Here is a 24,631-nt window from a genome sequence, read left to right as displayed (position 1 = left end):
ACTGGTAAACTTTTTATTTTTTGTAAATATTAGCTCATTTGGAATTTGATGCCTGCAACATGTTTCAACAAAGCTGGCACAAGTGGCAAAAAAGACTGAGAAAGTTGAGGAATGCTCATCAAACACTTATTTGGAACATCCTACAGGTGAACAGGCTAATTGGGAACAGGTGGGTGCCATGATTGGGTATAAAAGCAGCTTCCATGAAATGCTCAGTCATTCACAAACTAGGATGGGGCGAGGGTCACCACTTTGTCAACAAATGCGTGACCAAATTGTTTAAGAAAAACATTCCTCAACCAGCTATTGCAAGGAATTTAGGGATTTCACCATCTACGGTCTGTAATAACATGAAAAGGGTCAGATAATCTGGAAAAATCACTGCACGTAACATTGCATGCCTGTGACCTTGGATCCCTCAGGCGGTACTGCATCAAAAAGCCACATCAGTGTGTAAAGGATATCACCACATGGGCTCAGGAACACTTCAGAAACCCACTGTCAGTAACTACAGTTGGTCGCTACATCTGTAAGTGCAAGTTAAAACTCTACTATGCAAAGCCAAAGCCATTTATCAACAACACCCAGAAACGCTTCGCTGGGCCCGAGCTCATTTAAGATGGACTGATGCAAAGTGTAAAAGTGGTCTGTGGTCTGACGAGTCCACATTTTCAAATTGTTTTTGGAAACTGTGGACGTCGTGTCCTCCGGACCAAAGAGGAAAAGAACCATCCGGATTGTTCTAGGCGCAAAGTTGAAAAGCCAGCATCTGTGATGGTATGGGGGTGTATTAGTGCCCAAGACATGGGTAACTTACACATCTGAGAAGGAACCATTAATGCTGAAAGGTACATACAGGTTTTGGAGCAACATATGTTGCCATCCAGGCAACCTTATCATGGATGCCCCTGCTTATTTCAGCAAGACAATGCCAAGCCACGTGTTACAACAGCGTGGCTTCATAGTAAACGAGTGCGGGTACTAGACTGGCCTGCCTGTAGTCCAGACCTGTCTCCCATTGAGAATGTGTTGCGCAATATGAAGCCTAAAATACCACAACAGACACCCCGGACTGTTGAACAACTTAAGCTGTACATCAAGCAAGAATGGGAAATAATTCCACATGAAAAGCTTCAAAAATGTGTCTCCTCAGTTCCCAAACGTTTACTGAGTGTTGTTTAAAGGAAAGGCCACGTTATACAGTGGTAAAAATGCCCCTGTGACAACTTTTTTGCAATGAGTTGCTGCCATTAAATTCTAATTTAATGATTTGCAAAAAAAAAAAGAAGTTACTCAGTTCCAACATTAAATATCTTGTCTTTGCAGTCTATTCAATTGAATATAAGTTCAAAAGGATTTGCAAATCATTTTGTTCTGTTTTTATTTACGAATTACATAACGTGCTAACTTCACTGGTTTTGGGTTTTGTACTTGAGTCATATTATTCTAAAGTAACACTACTCTTACCCAAGTACAATGTTTGGGTAATTTACCTCATAATTTTTTACAAATTGTTTTCATTTTCCAGTTTGAAGAATCAGTCCCATTCAGTTTGCAACTGTTTAATTTCATATTTACAATGTGAACAACATATATCATAACAACTATTAAATGTTAAGTATATCGATTAGCCATTGTTGACCCTTTTCTGAGTTATGCATCAACAGCTGATGATAATAATAATAATAATAATAGTGTTGGCCTGTATAGAACACGATGATTGGGCTAAAAATGAAATTTGTTTCTTTTGTCCACACAAACGTTCCCTTTTATTGATGCGACTGACGAGAAACATCCTTTTTGCCTTGAAGTCATGATTGTTGCAGAGCAAAGTGACGCCAGAACTGACAGCAAATGTGTTGCAATGATTTCAAACAGAAAGTGAAAGCAGATTGGGGAAGTTCCTATGAAAACACCACATGTTACATGTTGACAGCCAATGTAATCCCAGTTTTTAGTGGTTTTGCAACAAAACAAAGACGGGCGTCCATGCAGGGGAAAAACGAGCTGAAAGTTAAAGCAAAGTCAGTTCAAAACTAAAGTGGCACACTTTATACAAAAGAGAAATCCTTCCTGGTAGTTTGTGGGACACTGACCTAATTTATTAAAGCAAAATAAATATTGTTTTAATTTGAGCAAAAAGTGCTGCCGGTGACGTCAGAGCGATGACACCAGCTGACTTTCAAATGGAAACCAACTTGTTTTACTTCCTTTTGGAACAAAATCGTCATATTGTTATTAAATATTCTTATTGTAGCACATTGTGCACTTGGCGGCCCTGCTGGAGGACAGTTTGGCCTGTGGGCGTGACGGCCACCAAGTGGGCGGGGCTAAGAGCAGAGCGCTGCGGAAGAGCCGATTTTTCTTTGCAGATTGAAATGTTAAGTGCAAAATAACTGATTGCAACTCCTCAGAAAAGTCACATATAAAAGGGCAGCTGCTTTTAAACATGTTATTGAGAAATAATGGCTCAACAAATAAATAGGGGCGTCCCAATACAACTTCTTCACTTTGGATATTAATGCGATACGATATCAGAATTACAAGTACATACTTGTATTACTTAATAGTGTACAATATTAGAATAGGTTTGACCAAGTGAAATGAGTCAGAGAAAAAAAAGGTAGATATGAAAAACTTATTAACCATCTGGAATGGACTTATGCTGTCTTTAAGGTGAAGTGGAGTCGTCATTGTTTTGGCCACACATAGTGGTCACAGTAATTCATGAAGGTAAGCTTATGACCAAGTAAGCTGAACAAAGCGGACACGTTTGTTACTGGATACTTTTTAATACGCCTCGGAGACTTAGTATGTGTAAGTAATATGCAACTATAATTATTTGATACTTGATGTCAATGATTACTACATGTGCTTAGCTGTTGTGTAGCTGCCATGTGTACGTGACTTGATTAACATAGAAGAAACTGTGTGCTTATTGGAGGACATGTGGATGTTAACTGCACAAGTAAAAAAGCTGCAGAATTGCTTGTATACCACACGATATCACACTCCAGGACTGCTTGTATCGCACATGATATCACACACAAACATGTTGCAGGGCTGCTTGCATTGCGTACAATATTACATACAAACATGCTGCAAGACTGCTTGTATCGCATGTGATATCACACGCAAGTAAACAAGCTGCAGGAGTGCTTATATTGCATATGATATCACACGCAAGTAAACAAGCTGTGGGAGAGCTTATATCGCACATGATATCTCACACACACACACACACACACACACACACAAACACACACACACACACACACACACACAGGACTGCTTGTATCGCACATGATATCACACACAAGTAAACACGCTGAAGGACTGCTTGTGATATCATACACAAACACACTGCAGGACTGCTTGTATCGCACACAAACCCGCTGCAAGACTGCTTGTATCGCCCACGCAAGCCGTTACTGCTGACATGGCACCGATATCGGGTGTGAAAGTGGGATCGGGACACCCCTACAAAATGAGTTTGGCGATCACGTCGTGTAAATGATGAACACTGGCGGTAGAAGAAGCGTCAAAGTAACAGGAAGTGGTATGTGGTCACTTCCTTTTAAGGTGGTGGGTGAGGTCAGAGGGCACGGTCGTGTCTTGATCCCGGGCCGTCGCCGCTTGCACACACTTGTGGCGGGAAGTGGCGTGATGGGGAAGGGAGACAAGGCGAGCGCTTCAAATCATCCTGTTGCGTTTGTGAGTGGGGGAGTCCGTGATGACGTCGCTACATTGGGCGGAGTTTCGTTTCCTAGCCCCTCCCCCGGCGGAGGCGGCACCGGTAGAGTCCAGATGCAGCGCCATCTCCTCCGAGATGAAAGTGTTCAGATCGACGTCCTGCAGGCCGTTACGTCTGCTGCGGCACAGCGCCCCCGAGCCCGAAGAAGCCCCGCCTCCGGCGGTGGCGCTGCCACTGCTTGCGCTCACGTGCGTGGGCGACCCCGGGGCACCAGAGCGCACGCTGATGCTCGCCATGGCGCCGCTCAAACCTGGAGATGAGACAGCAGACGTCATAGCATTAATTAGCTTGAATGCTAGCTGCACCGCGCGACCTTTAGCCCAAGATATGTAACCATATGAAAAGTTTTTATCACAATGTTGTGGAATGTGCTCAAAAAGTACCGTCAATTCTGGACTATAGGCCACGACTTTTTTCCTACACTTTGAACCCTGTGGCTTATAAAAGGGACCGACTAATTTATGAATTTTTCTTCGCTGATGGCCATAATGCAAATAGTTTTCATTGAACACTTGCAAAGACACTGACATGATGTATTATTGTTTGTGCTATGGTGCCATCTTTTGGACCAGTTCGCTCACTGCAGGTGCTGCGGGTTAAACGTCTACAGTGTCGACTTCTGTTTAGTCCCTTTAACTAGAATTACAAGGGCCATTCTATCTTCTACTCATATGGATTCTTCACTCATCACTCCAAACGTTTGTAAGTTTTACAATATAACTAAAACAATTCTTACTTACTAAAGCGTCCCATGTGTGATGTCTGCAGGAGTCTTTTCATGCATATTTGTACGTGCTATTGTAATGTAATCAAGCTAGCGTGTTAGTATTAATAACTTACAATGACATTCTTTTTGTTGTTTCAGTTTCACAAATTCCTCAGTAAATTCACCAAAACGTCACCGTGGAGTTATTGAGTCTGTTAAGCTGATTGGAGAGCAAGCTTCAGCAGCTAGTGGGTCCATTACGATGACTTCTGTTTTGTTTGATCAACCGTTTTACTGCCGTGTTACAGACACCGTTTGGAAACAATTAAGGTATGTAAATAAACATTTACAATATATTTGTGTGTAAAAAACTCCTTTCACAACATACTGTCACAATCAAAAGTTTACACACACTTTTAAAGAACATAATGTCATGGCTGTCTTGAATTTCCAATACTTTCTACAACTCTTATTTTTGTGATAGAGTGATTGGAGCATATACTTGTTGGTCCTCAAAAAATGTGGTTCTTTTATGAAGTTATTATGGGTCTACTGAAAATATGACCAAATCTGCTGGGTCAAAAGTACCGTAATTTCCGGACAATAAGCCGCTACTTTTATCCCTCGTTCTGGTCCCTGCGGCTTATACAAGGGTGCGGCTTATTTACGGCCTGTTCTTCTCCGACACCGACGAAGAGGATTTCTGTGGTTTTAGTACGCAGGCGGAAGACGATGACACAATGATTAAAGACTGACTTTTCATATACCGGTAGGCTGGTTATTTTGATAACGTACAGGCGAGCACTTTGTATTACTTTGCACCGTTGTATTATTTGTACTCTGCACGAATGCCGTTCGCCATGTCAAAGATGTGAAAGTTTGATTGAATGATTGAAAGATTTATTGTTAATAAATGGGACGCTTTGCGTTCCCAAACAGTCATCTCTGTCCCGACAATCCCCTCCGTGGTAGCAGGAACCCCTATATACTACGCTAATTACACATCAAAACCCTGCGGCTTATAGTCGGGTGCGGCTTATATATGGAGCAATCTGTATTTTCCCCTAAATTTAGCTGGTGCGGCTTATAGTCAGGTGCGGCTTATAGTCCGGAAATTACGGTATACATACTGTAAAGCAATGTTAATATTTGGTTACATGTCCCTTGGCCAGTTTCACTGCAATAAGGCACTTTTGGTAGCTATCTACAAGCTTCTGGTTGAATTTTTGACCACTCCTCTTGACAAAATTGGTGCAGTTCAGCTAAATTTGTTGATTTTCTGACATGGACTTGTTTCTTCAGCATTGTCCACATGTTCTCAATGGGGTTTAAGTCGGGACTTTGGGAAGGCCATTCTAAAACCTTAATTCTAGCCTGATTTAGCCATTCCTTTACCACTTTTGACGTGTGTTTGGGGTCATTGTCCTGTTGGAACATCCAACTGCGCCCAAGACCCAACCTCCTGAAGAATTTGGAGGTAATCCTCCTTTTTCATTGTCCCATTTAAAGCACCAGTTCCATCCATCCATCCATCCATTTTCTTCCGCTTATTCCCTTCGAGGTTGCGGGGGGTGCTGAAATTCCATTGGCAGCAAAACAGGCCCAGAGCATGATACTACCACCACCATGCTTGACGGTAGGGTGGTGTTCCTGGGATTAAAAGCCTCACCTATTCTCCTCCTTTAATCCCAGGAACACCACTCCTACCGTCAAACATGGTGGAGGTAGTATCATGCTCTGGGCCTGTTTTGCTGTCAATGGAACTGGTGCTTTGAATGGGACAATGAAAAAGGAGGATAACCTCAAAATTCTTCAGGACAACCTAAAATCATCAGCCCAGAGGTTGGGTCTTGGGCGCAGTTTTGTGTTCCAACAGGACAATGACCCCAAACACACGTCAAAGGTGATAAAGGAATGGCTAAATCAGGCTAGAATTAAGGTTTTAGAATGGCCTTCCCAAAGTCCTGACTTAAATGTGTGGACAATGCTGAAGAAACAAGTCCATGTCAGAAAACCAACAAATTTAGCTGAACTGCACCAATTTTGTCAAGAGGAGTGGTCAAAAATTCAACCAGAAGCTTGTGGATGGCTACCAAAAGCGCCTTATTACAGTGAAACTTGCCAAGGGACATGTAACCAAATATTAACATTGCTGTATGTATACTTTTGACCCAGCAGATTTGGTCACATTTTCAGTAGACCCATAATAAATTCATAAAAGAACCAAACTTCATGAATGTTTTTTGTGACCAACAAGTATGTGCTCCAATCACTCTATCACAAAAAAATAAGAGTTGTAGAAATTTTTGGAAACTCAAGACAGCCATGACATTATGTTACAGTATGTTTACAGTATGTAAACTTTTGATCGCGACTGTATATATCTGTGTCTTATAGTCCAGTGCGGCTAATATATGGAAATATATATTTTTCCATTACTGGTATATACCAACGCGCTCTATAGTCTGGAAAATATGGTACTAATACACACACGGACATCTTTTACACAAGTTTTAATCTAATTGACACTATACTTTCTTGGCAGAAGAAACATGAAACTAAAAGCCATATTACGTTTATTACAGCGTTTATCATCTTCTGTTGTCATGTGTAAAAGTTTTAGAATGTTTTTTTTAATGACAAAGGAAAATTGAGTTGCTCAATCACACAAGCTCACTTGCTGTCTCATATTCATATATTTCTATAGATGGGTTTGTGCTAATAAGCTTGTAAGTGTAATGTACATAATTAAATATCTTAGTTGCTCAAACAGTAACGTGTTTAGACAAGTTTTGATTAGGAAATGTTTTTGCTGTTAATGCCTCTTGTTTTCATGTTACCATTTAAGCTAGCTAGCCATTAGCACACTGGTTTGTTTTTCCAGTAAACGAGCAGTATCACCGATCTGTGAGTTCATCAAAGTGTGTTTATTAATCATGGTTTTATGATCATCTGAACTTAAACAATATAACGTAACAAAAGATATGTTGGCATTAGTAACACAGATTTGTCTTTAAATATATAAATAAAGCATTTGTTTAGCCTTTCAAAAAAAATATGGCAGTCATTGCAAAGTAGGACTTCATTTTGACACCGCCCCCACCACACCCCTGGTCACGCCCCCTGCCACATATTGATTAGCGCTGTGGGAGACACTGTATCAGTAAACAAGAATTACATAACATGTTGAAATCAGAGTCAAACCAATCATTATACTCCCAATGCAGCAACTGCCATCTTATACAAGTCTTAAAAACCTACACCAGGAGGTTGCCTACAGCCACTGTTGTTTATGTCAATGTTTTTGACCAAGTGCTAACTATTATTATTTTATTTGTTTGTTTTTAAAGCCCACACACCAATTAGCTATAAGACTTAGCAGTTAATTGAATATTGCCAGGGTTTTGTCGGAGATTGACAGTATTTCCATTTTCAAAAGATCTAAAACATGCACTAGCATCATCATCGAGACCACAGGTGTCCAAATCAGTGCGCGGGGGCTTGATGTGGCCCAAGACATCATATTATATGGCCTGCAAAAGCCTGAAAATAATATAAATCAATAAGGTACCTTAAATTATTTTACTAACTTATTTTCATTTTGAGAGTACTGCATGAAATTGCAAGTCCTTTTTTATTATCTGATCATGAAACAAATATTATTCTATACTGCATTAACACTTTCGTATCAAATAAATTAATAAATACTTAAATATCTGCTAATGTTATCTGCTAAGCCTAATAATCAAATGCCTATGCAATTGTGTAATAAATACGATGTATTTAAAATTATATACTGTGTGTGTATAATATATATATATATATATATATATATATATATATATATATATATATATATATATATATATATATATATATATATATATATATCAAAAGTTTACATACACTTGTGAAGGACATAATGTCATGGCTGATAGAGTGATTGGAGCACATACTTGTTGGTCACAAAAAACATTCATGAAGTTTGGTTCTTTTATAAATTTATTATGGGTGTACTGAAAATGTGACCAAATCTGCTGGGTCAAAAGTTTACATACAGCAACATACATTATCAATTTTGGTGATGTACAAAAGTTACAATCAAATCAAATTAGCTTCATGGCATGGCCTCTTAACTTCATGTGGGTGGTTATGATTGACGACACCTGTTGACTTTTCTGAGCCCATTTAAATAGGGCTCATGTGATGCAGTCATTAGACTTGATTACAATCACGACAATGGGAAAGTCAAAGTACCTCAGCATAGATCTAAAAAAAAAAGAATCATTGACTTGAACAAGTCAGGAAAGTGACTTGGAGCCATTTCAAAGCAGCTTAAGGACCCAAGAGCAACTGTGCAGACAATTGTTTGTAAGTATAAAGTGCATGGCACAGTTTTGTCACTGCCACGATCAGGATGAAAACGCAAGCTACCACCTGCTGCTAAGAGAAAATTGGTCAGGATGATCAAGAGTCAACCGAGAACCACCAAAAAGCAGGTCTTTAATGAATTGGAAGCTGCTGGAACACAGGTGTCAGTGTCCACAGTCAAGCGTGTTTTGCATCGCCATAGACTGAGAGGCTACCATGCAAGAAGGAAGCCCTTGCTCCAGAAGCGACACCTTAAGGCTCGTCTAAAGTTTGCTGCTGATCACATGGACCTTCTGAAGGAAAGTTATGTGGTCAGCTGAAACAAAAATTTAGCTGTTTGGCCACAATACGTTTGGAGGAGAAAAGATGAGGCCTTTAATCCCAGGAAAACCATGACTACTTAAGTAGTGGTGGTAATATTATGCTCTGGGCCTGTTTTTCTGCCAATGGAACTGGTGCTTTACAGAGAGTAAATGGGACAATGAAAAAGGAGGATTACCTCCAAATTCTTCAGGACAACCTAAAATCATCAGCACGGACGTTGGGTCTTGGGCGCAGTTGGGTGTTCCAACAGGACAATGACCCCAAACACACGTCAAAAGTGCTAAAGGAATGGCTAAATCAGGCTAGAATTAAGATTTTAGAATGGCCTTCCAAAAGTCCTGACTTAAACCCCATTGAAAACGTGGACAATGCTGAAGAAACAAGTCCATGTCAGAAAACCAACACATTTAGCTGAACTGCACCAATTTTGTCAAGAGGAATGGTCAAAAATTCAACCAGAAGCTTGTGGGTGGCTACCAAAAGCGCCTTATTGCAGTGGAACTTGCCAGGGGACCCAGCAGATTTGGTCACATTTTCAGTAGACTCATAATAAATTCATAAAAGAACCAAAATTCATGTTTTTTTGTGACCAACAAGTATGTGCTCCAACCACTCTAACACAAAAAAATAAGAGTTGTAGAAATTATTGGAAACTCAAGACAGCCATGACATTATGTTCTTTAAAAGTGTGTGTAAACTTTTGACCACAACTGTACATACACACACACACACACACGTATACACATATATATACGTATATATATATATATATATATATATATATATATATATATATATATATATATATATATATATATACACACACACACACACACACACACACACACACACACATACATACATATGTAATAAAAAATATAAAACAAACATAAAATAAATCAATAAATATTTTTCCCAGTTTCCAGCAGGCTAACTGGTGTATTGTACTTGTACGTGTGCTCCATCTAGTGGTGCACCAAAGATTTGATTCATTATTCAAGTTCAGTGTTTTATTTTTCTATATTGTTGAAACACAGCGTTACTGTTCAAACTGTGTGTCATTTTACAATGGCCAAAAATCTTAACTTGTCAAATAAAACCTCTGCCTTGCTTTAAATGAATACTTAGGCCAACTATGCTACTGTATTGTAATGTTGGTCATTATGGTACTTGGTAAAAAGTTTGAAAACCACTGGTCTGAAAGGTACCAGAAATAGGTATCTTAAATATTTTTACTAAGTTAGTTATTATAGACCTCAATGCAAATAAGTTTGAGACCACTAATCCAGACCCTGAAAGAGGAGGGGCTTTCAAAGTTGGCCCCCTCTGAACACACCTTATCTCTGAGCTTCACATGTCATATTCTCTCACACGCATCACACCCGTATATATTTAATGCACACCACTTTACAAATGAACACTAGTAGCAGCTTGAATATTAGTCATGGATCATTACAGTAGGTGAGATCATATTTACACACATTTCATGTTTCACTGGCTCGCTGGAACATTGCTTTGCATGATATGCATATTAAACAATTCATAACTTGCCCTTGTGACGACAAGCGTGAATAACGTAATGAGAATTCACAATAAAAGCCCTTGTTAGCTGCTTTTACACAAAGTATAAACAAACACATACTTCCACAATGCACATTTGGAAACCACATATTTAATAGGGATGCGAAAAAAATAGATTCACATCTAAATCGAAATTTGTATTCATTCCGATTTTAAGAATTTATTCATATTTTCAAATGTATTTATTTATTTTTTTAGATCGATTTTTTAAAATATCTTTTTAGGCCATCTCCATGCTTACTCGCTGCACGTATACGTCAAACATCAGCAATCAAAAGGAGGTTTTGTAACCTGTAACCTGATTTTAAAAGGTTTTATCATTATTACTATTACACCAAATAGTTCATTGGGAGAATCGCTTTGAATCAAGAATTGATTCTGAATCAAGAGACGGCACCTTGTGAATCAGAACGCACCTCGTGAATCAGAACGCATCATAAGGTGACCATATTTTCTGCCAAGAAGTCTATTTGATTTTCAAAATAAGTGTGTTTTAGTAGTCATCAGCGTGCTCACCATGAAGTGCTATGGCCTCCCTGAAGGGCTGGAGGTCGGCTTCCACAGACGAGCCGGTCTCGGCCGGCGAGTTAGCCCGGCTGGGAGCCACCATGGCCAACCTGCTGCTGGCCCTGCTGCTTCTATGCGGCGGCGCTTTGCCGCACAGGAAGCTGATCAGATCTTCCCTGCGGATGTTTCTCCGCCGCTTTTTCACCCAGGCCAACATGTCCTGTGGGGAGAGCCGTACACAAGTTGTGGCACAAACACTTGACCGGAGTAGATTAGAAGTGAGCGCTCACAAAGTGCTAACCTTGTTACGCCGCTGGTGTCCTGTCTGGATGCCTCTGTCGAAACTTCTCTGATGCGCATCAGCACTTTCTGGGATGGCGACAAACGTTTACATTAAATACATACAAGTCTTTTAGCTTGAAGAAATGTCTTCTTTTTAGGATGCAAACTAGAGCGCTAATTGCTTGCTATCTTAAATGCTAACATGAGTGTAATCATTTTAGTACTGTCAAATGATTGATTGCTTTTTAAATCAAGGTAATCACACTTTTGAATTTGGATTAATCACATTAAATTACTTGAATTGGCCTTAAAAAAAACTGTAATCTGACACAAATGCAATTTCATGCGCATTTTTTCAAATGTTTTACTTGAATGTACTTAATTTATTTGCTCAAAAGTAATATCTAAAGTTCTGTCTGGGTTTATGTTGAAGCCACATTTTGAATTTTGAAACCTGATCACTGACTTTACAACAACCCTTTTAGGTAACTAGTCGTGGTTAGGGCAAAGGAGCTCAAAATAATTCAACGTAAAAAATCTTTTAAAAAAATCTACAAATAAAAACTGCGATTAATCTGCAACAATGCATGATTAATGCAGCATTTTTTGTGATTAATCACATTAGTTAACTTTTGACAGCCCTAAATAATATACTTATTGTGTGAATGCTCCAAAGCATTCACACATATGGTTTTCTACACCCAAATTCATCTATTTATCAAACTTCTTCTTGTCCAGATTTTGACGCGCTCTACCTTCCACATTTTTCACCCGATTCAAACCGTTCCAACTTCAAACTGTTCAGCCTGTTCAGGAATCGCGGGCTTTCCCTTGACAAATTCCAAAAATTCCCAGAATTCCAGGTTTTTCAGGACATTTTTACTATTCAAAATAAATTGGCAATTTTTCAAACTTTCACCATTTCCACATTTTTCAACCGATTCAAACCATTCCACCTTCAACACATTCCACCATTCTGGAAATTCAAACTATAATTTTTCCAAGTGCAAAAAAATTCCAGGATTTTCCAGAATTCCTGCTTTTCCAAAGCCTTATTTCCACACTTTTTTCTGGCGACTACTCCTTCCACATTTTTCAACGCATTTCAACCGTTCCACCGTCAAAACATTCCTCTTAATCAGGACAAAAAACGAAGTTGTTTTTTGAACTGGAATAATTCCCGGTTTTCCTGAAATTCCACAATACCATTTCTCAATTCAACATGTTACTACTTCAACATTTCTCCAGCAATTTGAAAAATTCCAACACCAACCATTTCAACTCATTCAGACCATTCAAGTTTTTTACAATTTTCAAAAAAAATTCAAAATTTTTTGGAAATTCCCATTGAAATCAATGGGACAATCTTCAAAGTTCCACAACTCCCACATTTTTCATCTGATTCAAATTGTTCAAACTTCAAAATATTCAGCCCGTTTGGGAATTGTGTGCTAAACTTCAACAATTCTAAAAAAAAATGTCCAGGATTTCAGTTCAACTTCTGCATTGGAGCATTCACACGCAATTCCTTCAGGAATTGCCTCATCTAGTTTAGTGATGTTATTTATTCACATTCAACTACACAACAGTGTGTTGGCTCAATGTGCGTGTGTATTTAGAGTAGCGCTTAACTCATGTGATTAATCACTGCATAAATTATGTACACACGTATATTAATCATGCAATTTTGACCGTACAAGCTCTTCTACCTTAACCACAGTACAAATATTCACTCCAAATAACATCCTGAAAGAACTTTAGGAAAAACTGACACGCATTTAAGCAAAACATTTAAAAACATTCACAATGTGTACAAATATTAGGCTCTTAAGCAAATTTTAAATAAGCAAGCGACTGATTAATCATGATTAATCTCAATTCCAAAATGTGATAAAAAAAATAAATAATTTGACAGCCTTAATTTAAAGACATTTGGGGAAATATAAAAGATACATTTTTTAAAAATCCAAACGGCCCCCCTGCAGTAGTTCTGCGGACCCTTTGGGGGTCACAGACCCCCTGTTGAAGACTCCTGATGAAAAGCATTTACTCTGGGTTCTACTTTGGCTTTAACAGTGACTGCAAAGAAGAAAGCAAAGGACCACAGGAAGCAGAAATAGAACTTATTAGGGTGAATTTCACTAATTCAAGCATTAATTATCTGTCAAAGTTTGTTTTTCCAATCGACATGTCTTTTTATGACAGTAAAGAATGGTAAAAAGTGATATCAATGAAGTGTTTAAGTGAAGCGACTTACGTTCCAAGAAGTCGTCCACCCTTATTGTGAGTCACTAGTCAAAATAGGAGTTCACCTTTTATTTTGACACTTCAAAATGTTAAATATTTTGACATGAACATTTCCTTTTCTACCATTTTTCAGTTTAAACCAATCGACCGTTGTTTTGCGTGCACGTAGATGTCATGCTAATGAGACATATTTATTTTTTACCAGACATACACTAATAGCACTGTTTTCAAGAGTAATCCATTCCTAAGGGGTGCCACAAAAAACAATTCACACTGAAACAAAACCATTTTTCCCCAAAAGAAAATCCAATTAATTCTGTTCTAGACAGCCAAAAGATGTAGAAAAGATACCACATCTTTCTGTTGTATTATCGATTCTCAAAACAAAATATCGATACTTTTGATACTTTAGTGATTTGAGATCATCATGTGTATCATTGAAGTAATTAAACTAGTGGATGAGGCAGTGTGCATATTTTTAATTCTAATAGTAGTACTTATTCATTCATTTAATTTATAATATTACTTGTTTCCTTCTGGTATGGTTTGAAACACCATTTTTGTGCACTTTTTTTTTAACGTTGTATTAGCTTTGATATATTGTTATTCACTTCCTCAAAATACTTCAGAGTTTGAAATAAATAAATAATAAATCCTAATAATAATAGTAAACATTTAAATAAAACAAAAAACAACAACATTCATGTTTCCTGCACTTTGTGTAAGTGTTTGCTGATTTTAAAGATAAGACAATAATACATGTATTGTACATGTATTTTTGTGGTGTCCCGATCCAATAAATAAATAAATAAATATATATATATTAGGATATCCAATATCATAAAAAAACAAGTTTGTGATGATATGTGCTTGCATGTGAAATATGTGATATCATGTGCGATATAAGCAGTCCTGCAGAGTGTTTACTTGTGTGTGATATCATGTGCGATACCATCATTCCTGCAGTGTTTACTTATGTGTGATATCATGTGCGATACAAGCAGTCCTGCAGTGTTTACTTGTGTGATATCATGTGCGATACCATCAGTCCTGCACAGTGTTTACTTATGTGTGATATCATGTGCAATACAAGCAGTTCTGCAGTATTTACTTGTGTGTAATATCATGTGCGATACCATCAGTCCTGCAGAGTTTTTACTTGTGTGTGATATCATGTGCGATACCAGCAATCCTGCAGTGTTTACTTGTGTGTGATATCATGTGCAATACAAGCAGTCCTGCAGTGTTTACTTGTGTGTGATATCATGTGCGATACTAGCAGTCCTGCAGAGTGTTTATTTCTGTGTGATATCATGTGCGGTACAAGCAGTTCTGCAGAGTATTTACTAGTGTGTGATACAAGCAGTTCTGCAGAGTATTTACTAGTGTGTGATACAAGCAGTTCTGCAGAGTGTTTACTTGTGTGTAACATCATGTGCGATTCCAGAAGTCCGGCAGAGTGTTTACATGTGTGTGATATCATGTACGATAAAAGCAGTCCTGCAGCGTGTTAACTTGCGTGTGATATCATGTGCGATATATCAGTCCTGCAGATTTTTTACTTGTGTGATATCATGTGCGATACAAGCAGTCCTGCAGCATGTTTACTTGTGTGTGATATCATGTGCGATACCTGCAGTCCAGCAGAGTGTTTACTAGTGCAAAGCTGGAGAGCCAGTAAACATCTAAATGTCCTCCAATAAGCACATCATGTATTCTATTTTACTGAAGTGATTTACAAAAGGTAAACATGCTAGGCTATAGGAGCTAGCAGCTACACAATAGCTAAGCAAACAAGTTGGGGCAGCATGGCGTCGTGGGTAGAGCGGCCGTGCCAGAAACCTGAGGGTTGCAGGATCGCTCCCCGCCTCTTGACATCCTAATCGCTGCCATTGTGTCCTTGGGCAGAACACTTCACCCTTGCCCCCAGTGCCGCCCACACTGGTGAATGAATAATGAATGATAGGTGGTGGTCGGAGGGGCCGTATGCGCAAGCTGGCAGCCACGCTTCCGTCAGTCTACTCCAGGGCAGCTGTGGCTATGAAAGTAGCTTACCACCACCAGGTGTGAATCAATGATGGGTTCTCACTTCTCTGTGAAGCACTTTGAGTGTCTAGAAAAGCGCTATATAAATTGAATCCATTATTATTATTATTACAAGTTAGACATACGTAATAATTATTGAACTTGCAGTCTAAAAAAGCACATTTGTCATTATAAACAATTATTAAATCAGTCTCCAAGGCAGAAGCGTAATAGAAAGTAACAAACGTGTGAGCATCATTAGCTCAACTGAATAAATTATTGTGACCACAAGGTATTGCCAAATAACCATTAACCGATTTAAAGAGTGTAACAGAGGTCAGCCAGCTCAACCTCACTCCCTGACAACCTTAAGAGCAGTGCTAGTTACCAGGTGGAGAGCCTGGGCTTTTAGCTCGGAAGCAAGCATGATCGTCTCCTATAAGGTTTGTGTTATTTTGTACTTGCCATTGTTCTGAGTACTTTCACTTGATCAAGCATTTTCTAACAGTCTACATAAAAAAATAATAAAAGTATGTGCTTGACTTGTGCTGATATGGTATCGGATTATTAGTATTGGCCAATACTCAGGGCTCCAATATCCCTATCAGAAGTGAAAAAGTTGTCGAGACACCCCCGTGTAATATATCACTATATTTATGACCAATGCCACCAAGTCAGCTGCGGAACACTTGATCAAACCAACTGAAATAGCGGCGCAAACGAACTCGAGTTTGTTTAAAAGGGGAACTGCACTTTTTTTGTCTATCATTCACAATCATTATGTAAGAGAGTAACAGGTTTTCTTTTTTATAACATTTTAATTCGTAATATACAACAAATACTCTATTTCGCCCATGAAGCCCTCTAAAAGAACATTCAAAACTGCACACAATACGCCATTAACACGTGTTAAACTGAATATTGATCATGTATTAGCGATATCATAAGCTGCTACATTGCCTCTGAGTTGGTGAAAGTTAATTCTAGATTATAAATCATGCCTCTCACCTGGATAGTAAAAGGTTGTGGACATAAACCCACAAGTTGGTCAACTTTGACATCCAACTTAGACCCGGAGATGGCAAGAAAGACATGAAAAGACGCTCGTTTGTGGCACTTTTTTTTAACCCTTTGTGAGGCTTATGATGAATTCTTGATGTAAAGGGGAATATATAAACATCCCATCAGTCTTTATCGCAATGAGAGCAGACATTGTACGGTAAGTGATTGTTTTATTATGTATATCTTGTTTAGCACTTAGCAGTACTGCTACATGATGCTAAGTGTTTGACTAAAGCTGCATCTGTTTAACACACAGCTTCTAAAACTTGTAGATCATCCTCCTTATAATCACGTTCAAAAATAGAAGTTTCTGGATTGTCATTTGTTGGCTTTCATTAAGTCTGCTAAGATTAGTAGTGTTGTTTTAAAGGGAAAAAGTGAACGTGGTGATGCGTCCGTGAAATGAATATGCCGCCATATGCTTAAAATGAGCAAATTATGCAAATATTACATATTATGAATGTTATGACATTACATATATACATACAGCATGTAAATGAAGCATTGATGGATGTTTTTTTTTTTTTAAGAGTCTTTATAGGCAAAGCGACACTTATTGGCTCCTTTTTTAGCTGACTTTTGCTAGCATTTATTTAAGAGTTAGAGTGCATAAAAAAGAAAAATGCGTCTTCTTGTCTTACATAGTAAGGATTGTGACTGATAAGACAAAGTTCCCCTTTAACGGGATCATAAATGACATGAAAGAACACATGCCAAATGTCCCAAATAGACTCCTAAAAGTTACCATTCTGCTTCCAGTACACAGAAGTTATGCGGTGTTTCCAGATGAAAAGCAGAAAGATGGAGAGGAGCGTGGCGGTACCTTTGTACAGGTTGGTGACTGCTGTAGCGGCGTTCTGAAATGGCACCCACAGTGACAGACCCTGTTGATGACAAACTCGGTCTGCGGGGCAAAGAGAGGAGGGAATGGTTATCTGTGTAACATGACATACAGGAGCGCCAACTAGCAGGTCGAGATGAGGCCATTTTATCTTGGCTGCACAAAGTCACAGGCATAAAAATAAACAGCCAGCTTGGCAAGAAAGAAATGAGTCGCACAGTAAGGTTGTCCTCTCAGCAGTAAAGTTGCAAACATACACTATATTGCCAAAAGTATTTGGTCACCCATCCAAATGATCAGAATCTGGTGTCCTAATCAATAAATATAAATAAATAAATAAATCACTTGGCCCGGCCACAGGTGTATAAAATCAAGCACTTAGGCATGGAGACTGTTTCTACAAACATTTGTGAAAGAATGGGCCGCTCTCAGGAGCTCAGTGATTTCCAGCGTGGAACTGTCATAGGATGCCACCAGAACAAATCCAGTCGTTAAATTTCTGATGGACGAGTCTGAGCTTGGAGGTTGCCAGGAGAACGGTACATTTCGGAGTGCATTGTGCCGAGTGTGACATTTGGTGGAGGAGGAATTATGGTGTGGGGTTGTTTTTCAGGAGTTGGACTTGGCCTCTCGGTTCCAGTGATAGGAACTTTGAATGCTCCAGGATACCAAAACATTTTGGACAATTCCATGCTCCCAACCTTGTGGGAATAGTTTGGAGCGAGCCCCTTCCTCTTCCAACATGACTGTGCACAAAGCAAGGTCCATAAAGACATGGATGACAGAGTCTGGTGTGGATGAACTTGACTGGCCTGCTCAGAGTCCTGACCTGAATCCAACAGAACACCTTTGGGATGAATTAGAAAGGAGACAAAGCCAGGCCTTCTCGACCAACATCAGTGTGTGACCTCACCAATTCCCCTTTGAAAGAATGGTCGAAAATTCCTATAAACACACTCTGCAACCTTGTGGACAGCCTTCCCAGAAGAGTTGAAGCTGTACTAGCTGCAAAAGGTGGACCAACATCATATTGAACCATATGGGTTAGGAATGGGATGGCCCTTCAAGTTCATGTGTGAGTCAATGCAGGTGGTCAAATGCTTTTGGCAATATAGTGTATGTCGCTGGACAAAACACGTCAAGCTCGGAATATGCGGAGCCAGACGGACAAACACGATTTCATACCGCGAACTAATAATATCCACGCCATTTTGTGATTAGAAGGCTGGCTAAGCTACACGTTGTTTCAACAACTGTCTACTCAGCAGCTCCTAAATGGGACAACGTGTCGTTTTGTCGCCATTATGTGAGAAACGGATTAAGAAGGCGAGTGAAACAGATGTCGGAGTGACAGTTCAACAAACTGTCATCTGGGAATGTCGCGTAGATACGATTGTTGTTACCATCGCCATTTTGTAGCTAGCCTAGCAAAATGCTGCTATCTCAACTTGGAGACAACAAACTCGTGTATTGACAGGCGGCACTTTTATTTATTTCGGTTGTAATTATTTTTGGACCGTGACGCTACAACAGGAGGTTGTTTACGACCAACCCCCCCCCCCCCGCCAACTTATGGGCATCCGGCAAGTTTATGGTTCATCTGGCGAAAGTTACACAAAACGCCGCCAAGTCCCACGAAATGATGCAGTGCCAAGTCAGCTGTGCGAGTTCCGCTGTGTTCGATGTGGATCAATGTGTCAAAGTGTCACTTCACAGTTAGCCAAGTTGCTAATCAACAAGCTAGCATGGTGGACTGTCATCGAGCGTAGGAAAAAGCGGCGGCTGAAACCTTTGTATAACTGTGCCACGGCGGTGGCGGAGTTCTGGAAAAGATGCCATAGTTTATCCTGGTCGTTGTCGGCCTCCTCCTCGCTCGGCTCTCGCTGCTCCGCCTCGGCCAAGCACTGCCGCTCCCATTTTGAGAACCAGTGCTCGGGTCCGTGTTCCTGTATCTCCGAGTCGCCGTCTTCCTTCTTCTCCTCCATTAATACGCCACAACTTGGAGGGATGTTACTTTCAAGAGTTTACTGTACCGAGGTAGATGAAATAGAAAACTGTAGGAGAATGTTGATGGAGAAAAAATACCGTTTATACTACTTCGCACTCGATTTAGCACTACGGTGTCCCCACCATTTCCGAAGCTTTGCTTAGCCGACTATTTTCTGAGTTGCCGACGTCAGGGATATATACAACGTAAGCTATCTTGTTGCCTTCTTAGCACCGCCTGGTTGTCAGAAAACAGACGATGATTGGTCATCTACAAACTAAGGGGTGGGGTTCTATCTTGAGTATCACAATACCGTTGGCTCACTGACTTGTCCTTCACTGGTTTGCCACAAAAAAACATGGTATTGCTAATGTTTGGGTGAGAGGTAGACTTCTGCAATACAGTATATTTAAATTAATTTGTTTTTAATTTATATATATATATAGGTTTAAATATTTTTCATATGTTGTATATAATATGTTATTATTCGATATGCAATCCATTTATTAAATGTGTCCTTAAATGATAACTTGTGCGACAATTTTACTGTCTATCTTTTACTGGAGATGTATATTTAATCAAGTATGTATACTTTTTTTTTAAGTGATAGCAACGTATTTTGCAAGTAAAAACAACAACAACAAATAGATAGATAGGGGTGGGGCTTTATCTTAAGTATCACAATACCATTGGCTCTCTGACTTGTCCTTCACTGGTTTTGCGACAAAAAAACACAGTATTGCTAAAGTTTGGGTGAGAGGTAGACTTCTGCAATACAGTATATTTAAATTAATTTGTTTTTAATATATATATATATATATATATATATATATATATATATATATATATATATATATATATATATATATATATATATATATATATATATATATATATATATATATATATATATATATATATATATATATATATATATATATATAGTTTGGGTGAGAAGTAGACTTCTGCAATACAGTATATTCAAATTCATTTGTTTTTAATTTATATATATATATATATATATATATATATTTAAATATTTTATCATATGTTGCATATAATATGTTATTATTCAATACAGTCCTTTGAGACACTTGTGATTTAGGGCTATATAAATAAACATTGATTGATTGATTGATTGAATATGCAATCCATTTATCAAATGTGTCCTTAAATGATAACTTGTGCGACAATTTTACTGTCTATATTTTACTAGAGATGTATATTTAATTAAGTATGTATTCTTCTTTTTTAAGTGATTGCAACGTATTTTGCAAGTAAAAACAACAACAACAAATAGATGGATAGGGGTGGGGCTTTATCTTAAGTGTCACAATACCATTGGCTCTCTGACTTGTCCTTCACTGTTTTTCCACAAAAGAACTACGGTATTGCTAAAGTTTTGGTGAGAGGTAGACTTCTGCAATACAGTATATTTTAAATTCATTTGCTTTTTTTATATATATATATATATATATATATATATATATATATATATATATATATATATATATATATATATATATATATATATATATATATATATATATATATATATATATATATAAAAGTTTAAATATGTTATCATATGTTGCATATAATATGTTATTATTCAATATGCAATCCATTTATTAAATGTATCCTTAAATGATAACTTGTGCGACAATTTTACTGTCTATCTTTTACTGGCGATGTATATTTAATTAAGTAAGTATTCTTCTTTTTTAAGTGATTGCAACGTATTTTGCAAGTAAAAACAACAACAACAAATAGATAGATAGGGGTGGGGCTTTATCTTAGTATCACAATTCCATTGGCTCTCTGACTTGTCCTTCACTGGTTTTGCCACAAAAGAACAACGGTATTGCTAAAGTTTGGGTGAGAGATAGACTTCTGCAATACAGTATATTTTAAATTCATTTCTTTTTAATTAATATATATATATATAAGTTTAAATATGTTATCATATGTTGCATATAATATGTTATTATTCAATCCATGTATTAAATGTATCCTTAAATGATAACTTGTGCGACAATTTTACTGTCTATCTTTTACTGGAAATGTATATTTAATTAAGTATATATTCTTCTTTTTTAAGTGATTGCAACGTATTTTGCAAGTGAAAACAACAACAACAAATAGATAGATAGGGGTGGGGCTTTATCTTGTGTATCACAATACCATTGGCTCTCTGACTTGTCCTTCACTGGTTTTTCCACAAAAGAACCACGGTATTGCTAAAGTTTGGGTGAGAGGTAGACTTCTGCAATACAGTATATTTAAATTAATTTGTTTTTAATTTATATATATATATATATATATATATATATATATATATATATATATATATATATATATATATATATATATATATATATATATATATATATATATATATATATATATATATAGGTTTAAATATTTTTTCATATGTTGTATATAATATGTTATTATTCAATATGCAATCCATTTATTAAATTTGTCCTTAAATGATAACTGCAATACAGTATATTTTAAATTCATTTCTTTTTAATTAATATATATATATATAAGTTTAAATATGTTATCATATGTTGCATATAATATGTTATTATTCAATCCATGTATTAAATGTATCCTTAAATGATAACTTGTGCGACAATTTTACTGTCTATCTTTTACTGGAGATGTATATTTAATTAAGTATTTATTCTTCTTTTTCAAGTGATTGCAACGTATTTTGCAAGTAAAAATAACAACAAATAGATAAATAGGGGTGGGGCTTTATCTTGAGAATCATAATACCATTGGCTCTCTGACTTGTCCTTCACTGGTTTACACAAAAGAACCACGGTATTGCTAAAGTTTGGGTGAGAGGTAGACTTCTGCAATACAGTATATTTAAATTAATTAGTTTTTAATAAATATATCTATAAGTTTAAATATTTGATCATATGTTGCATATAACATGTTATTATTCAATATGCAATCCCTTTATTAAATGCATTATTGTGATAACTTGTGCGACAATTTGACTGTCCATGTAGACAGTCTAAAGACGCCTAGACGCCTAAAGTTGAAAAACTTATTCGGGTGTTACCATTTAGTGGTCAATTGTACGGAATATGTACTTCACTGTGCAACCTACTAATAAAAGTCTCAATCAATCTCAATCAATATCTTTTACTGGAGATTAATTAAGTATGTATTCTTCTTTTTTAAGTGATTCCAACGTATTTTGCAAGTAAAAGTAACAACAACAAATAGATAGATATCTCAATGTAAAAGTTTTTCGGCAACCAATAGATATAAACATATGATACCATGAGCTCCATATCATACCCCGGAAGTCTCAATACGAGCATGACGTCACACTCAGGTAACACGTTTGTTTTGCCTGTGCTTTCACTCTGTCTGACCACTTCAAAAGAATCTCAACATGGCATGGCATGGAGTAAAAGATGACACGAATGGTAATATGCTTCTTTATCAAGGTATTGTACAGTGTACATGTTGTTATGTATAAAAAGTGAGCACATGCATGGTATTGTAATATTGTATACAAACTTTATTGCTCAGTGCCAAATCTGACAATAAGTGTGTTGATAATGAGTCACAAAGAGGGCAATAAAGTGACGGAAGCAGCTATAATTAATTAGCTATAATTAATTTTATATGGAGCTACTTGAGTTATTTCCTGACAGAGATGCTCCTTTGCATATGTTTAATGCATTGGTGGTGGGTGTATGGCAAATACTTCAAACAACTGTTATTATTTAAATGGTAAAATTATAAGCAGTTTGGCATTTAAGTTCATGTATTTGCAGTATGGCAAATACTTAAAATAAATGTTATTATTTAAATGGTAAAATTACAAGTAGTTTGGCATTTAAGTTAATGCATTTGCAGACCTTTGATGTGACCAAACAGATAGTTTTGAATACAATTTCACCACCTAAAACAGAATGTATTTATGACAGGGTTCTTTTTAAAAAAAATACAATATTCCACATTATTTTTGTCCGGAACACGCACGCTATTGGCATCACATACAATAAAGGGTTATTGGTAGTACACATTCATCGTGGTTGTATTCGCCAAACTAACGTGACACGCACACGGCTCGTAACGTTCACCATTCGAAGCTGACAAATGAAAGTAAATGTCGCTTTACGTGTTTTCTCCCAACTGTGAATTGCCACTCGGTTTTGCATGAGAGCTGAGATTGTTGTCAAAATAAACACAAGTGTCAACAAGGTGGGCAAAACTGCGACGCTCCAAAAAACATTTGTTTTATTTTATTTATTTTGTATTTATTTATTTTTTGGTTAGTTTAAAAAGGTAGGTTGTTGTAGTGTTATAACTACAAAATAAACGATTTGATTTGTGAATAAAATAGCCTTCATGTTTGACTAAATAACGACAATGACGAAACAGGCGTTAAAGAGACGCCTGCCTATTTAAGTCGGACTTGTCCCAAGTTCTTCTTAGCGGCGTTTATAGCTCACACAAATGAGTATTTAATGTCCAAGACTCGCAACGGGGCTGGGCTACTGTGCTGTGTTTGGATCTCCATGCGGATGTGACATTTCATAGAAGATCGCCGCCGCCATTTTGACTTCCACGCTCAGCTCGCTTCAGCACAAACCGACGGGGAGGGAGAGCGTGTCGAGGCCGAACGCCGCTCCAGTTAAAACGCTGCATGACCGGGCACATTCCTCTTGCGGAGGGGGGGAAACGCCACTTCCAGACGGGAATGCGACGGCCGAAGCCGACTTTTGTCATTTCGCTGTGTTCGGGAAGTGTTTCCATGTCGGGCCGCGCCAACTTCCACGGTAACGAATTGAATGGCTAGCTTTCTTCTCCGCTCTTCCCCAGACGAGGGACACACGGCGGAGCACACGGACTGGGGATATCGCAGGCAAAGCTGTTGAATTGTGCAGCATAATATCTATTATTGGC

General features: G+C 37.8%; 1 protein-coding gene across 1 annotated transcript; it reads right to left on the bottom strand.

Annotated features, from left to right (window-relative positions):
- Positions 1–1,546: 1,546 nt before the first annotated feature.
- LOC133652121 (HUWE1-associated protein modifying stress responses-like) lies at positions 1,547–19,934 on the bottom strand. Its single transcript, XM_062050525.1, has 5 exons — positions 19,490–19,934; positions 17,683–17,763; positions 11,545–11,612; positions 11,253–11,463; positions 1,547–4,004 (listed from the first exon to the last, which is right to left on the bottom strand). The coding sequence occupies exons 1-5, from the start codon at positions 19,683–19,685 to the stop codon at positions 3,694–3,696; spliced, it is 867 nt and encodes a 288-aa protein (XP_061906509.1). The 5' UTR covers positions 19,686–19,934; the 3' UTR covers positions 1,547–3,693.
- Positions 19,935–24,631: the final 4,697 nt, after the last annotated feature.

Source organism: Entelurus aequoreus, linkage group LG06 (genome assembly GCF_033978785.1).
Source record: "Entelurus aequoreus isolate RoL-2023_Sb linkage group LG06, RoL_Eaeq_v1.1, whole genome shotgun sequence".
NCBI lineage: Eukaryota > Metazoa > Chordata > Actinopteri > Syngnathiformes > Syngnathidae > Entelurus > Entelurus aequoreus.
Note: the sequence above shows the minus strand (reverse complement) of the source record. Positions and strands in the feature narration are given on the sequence as shown.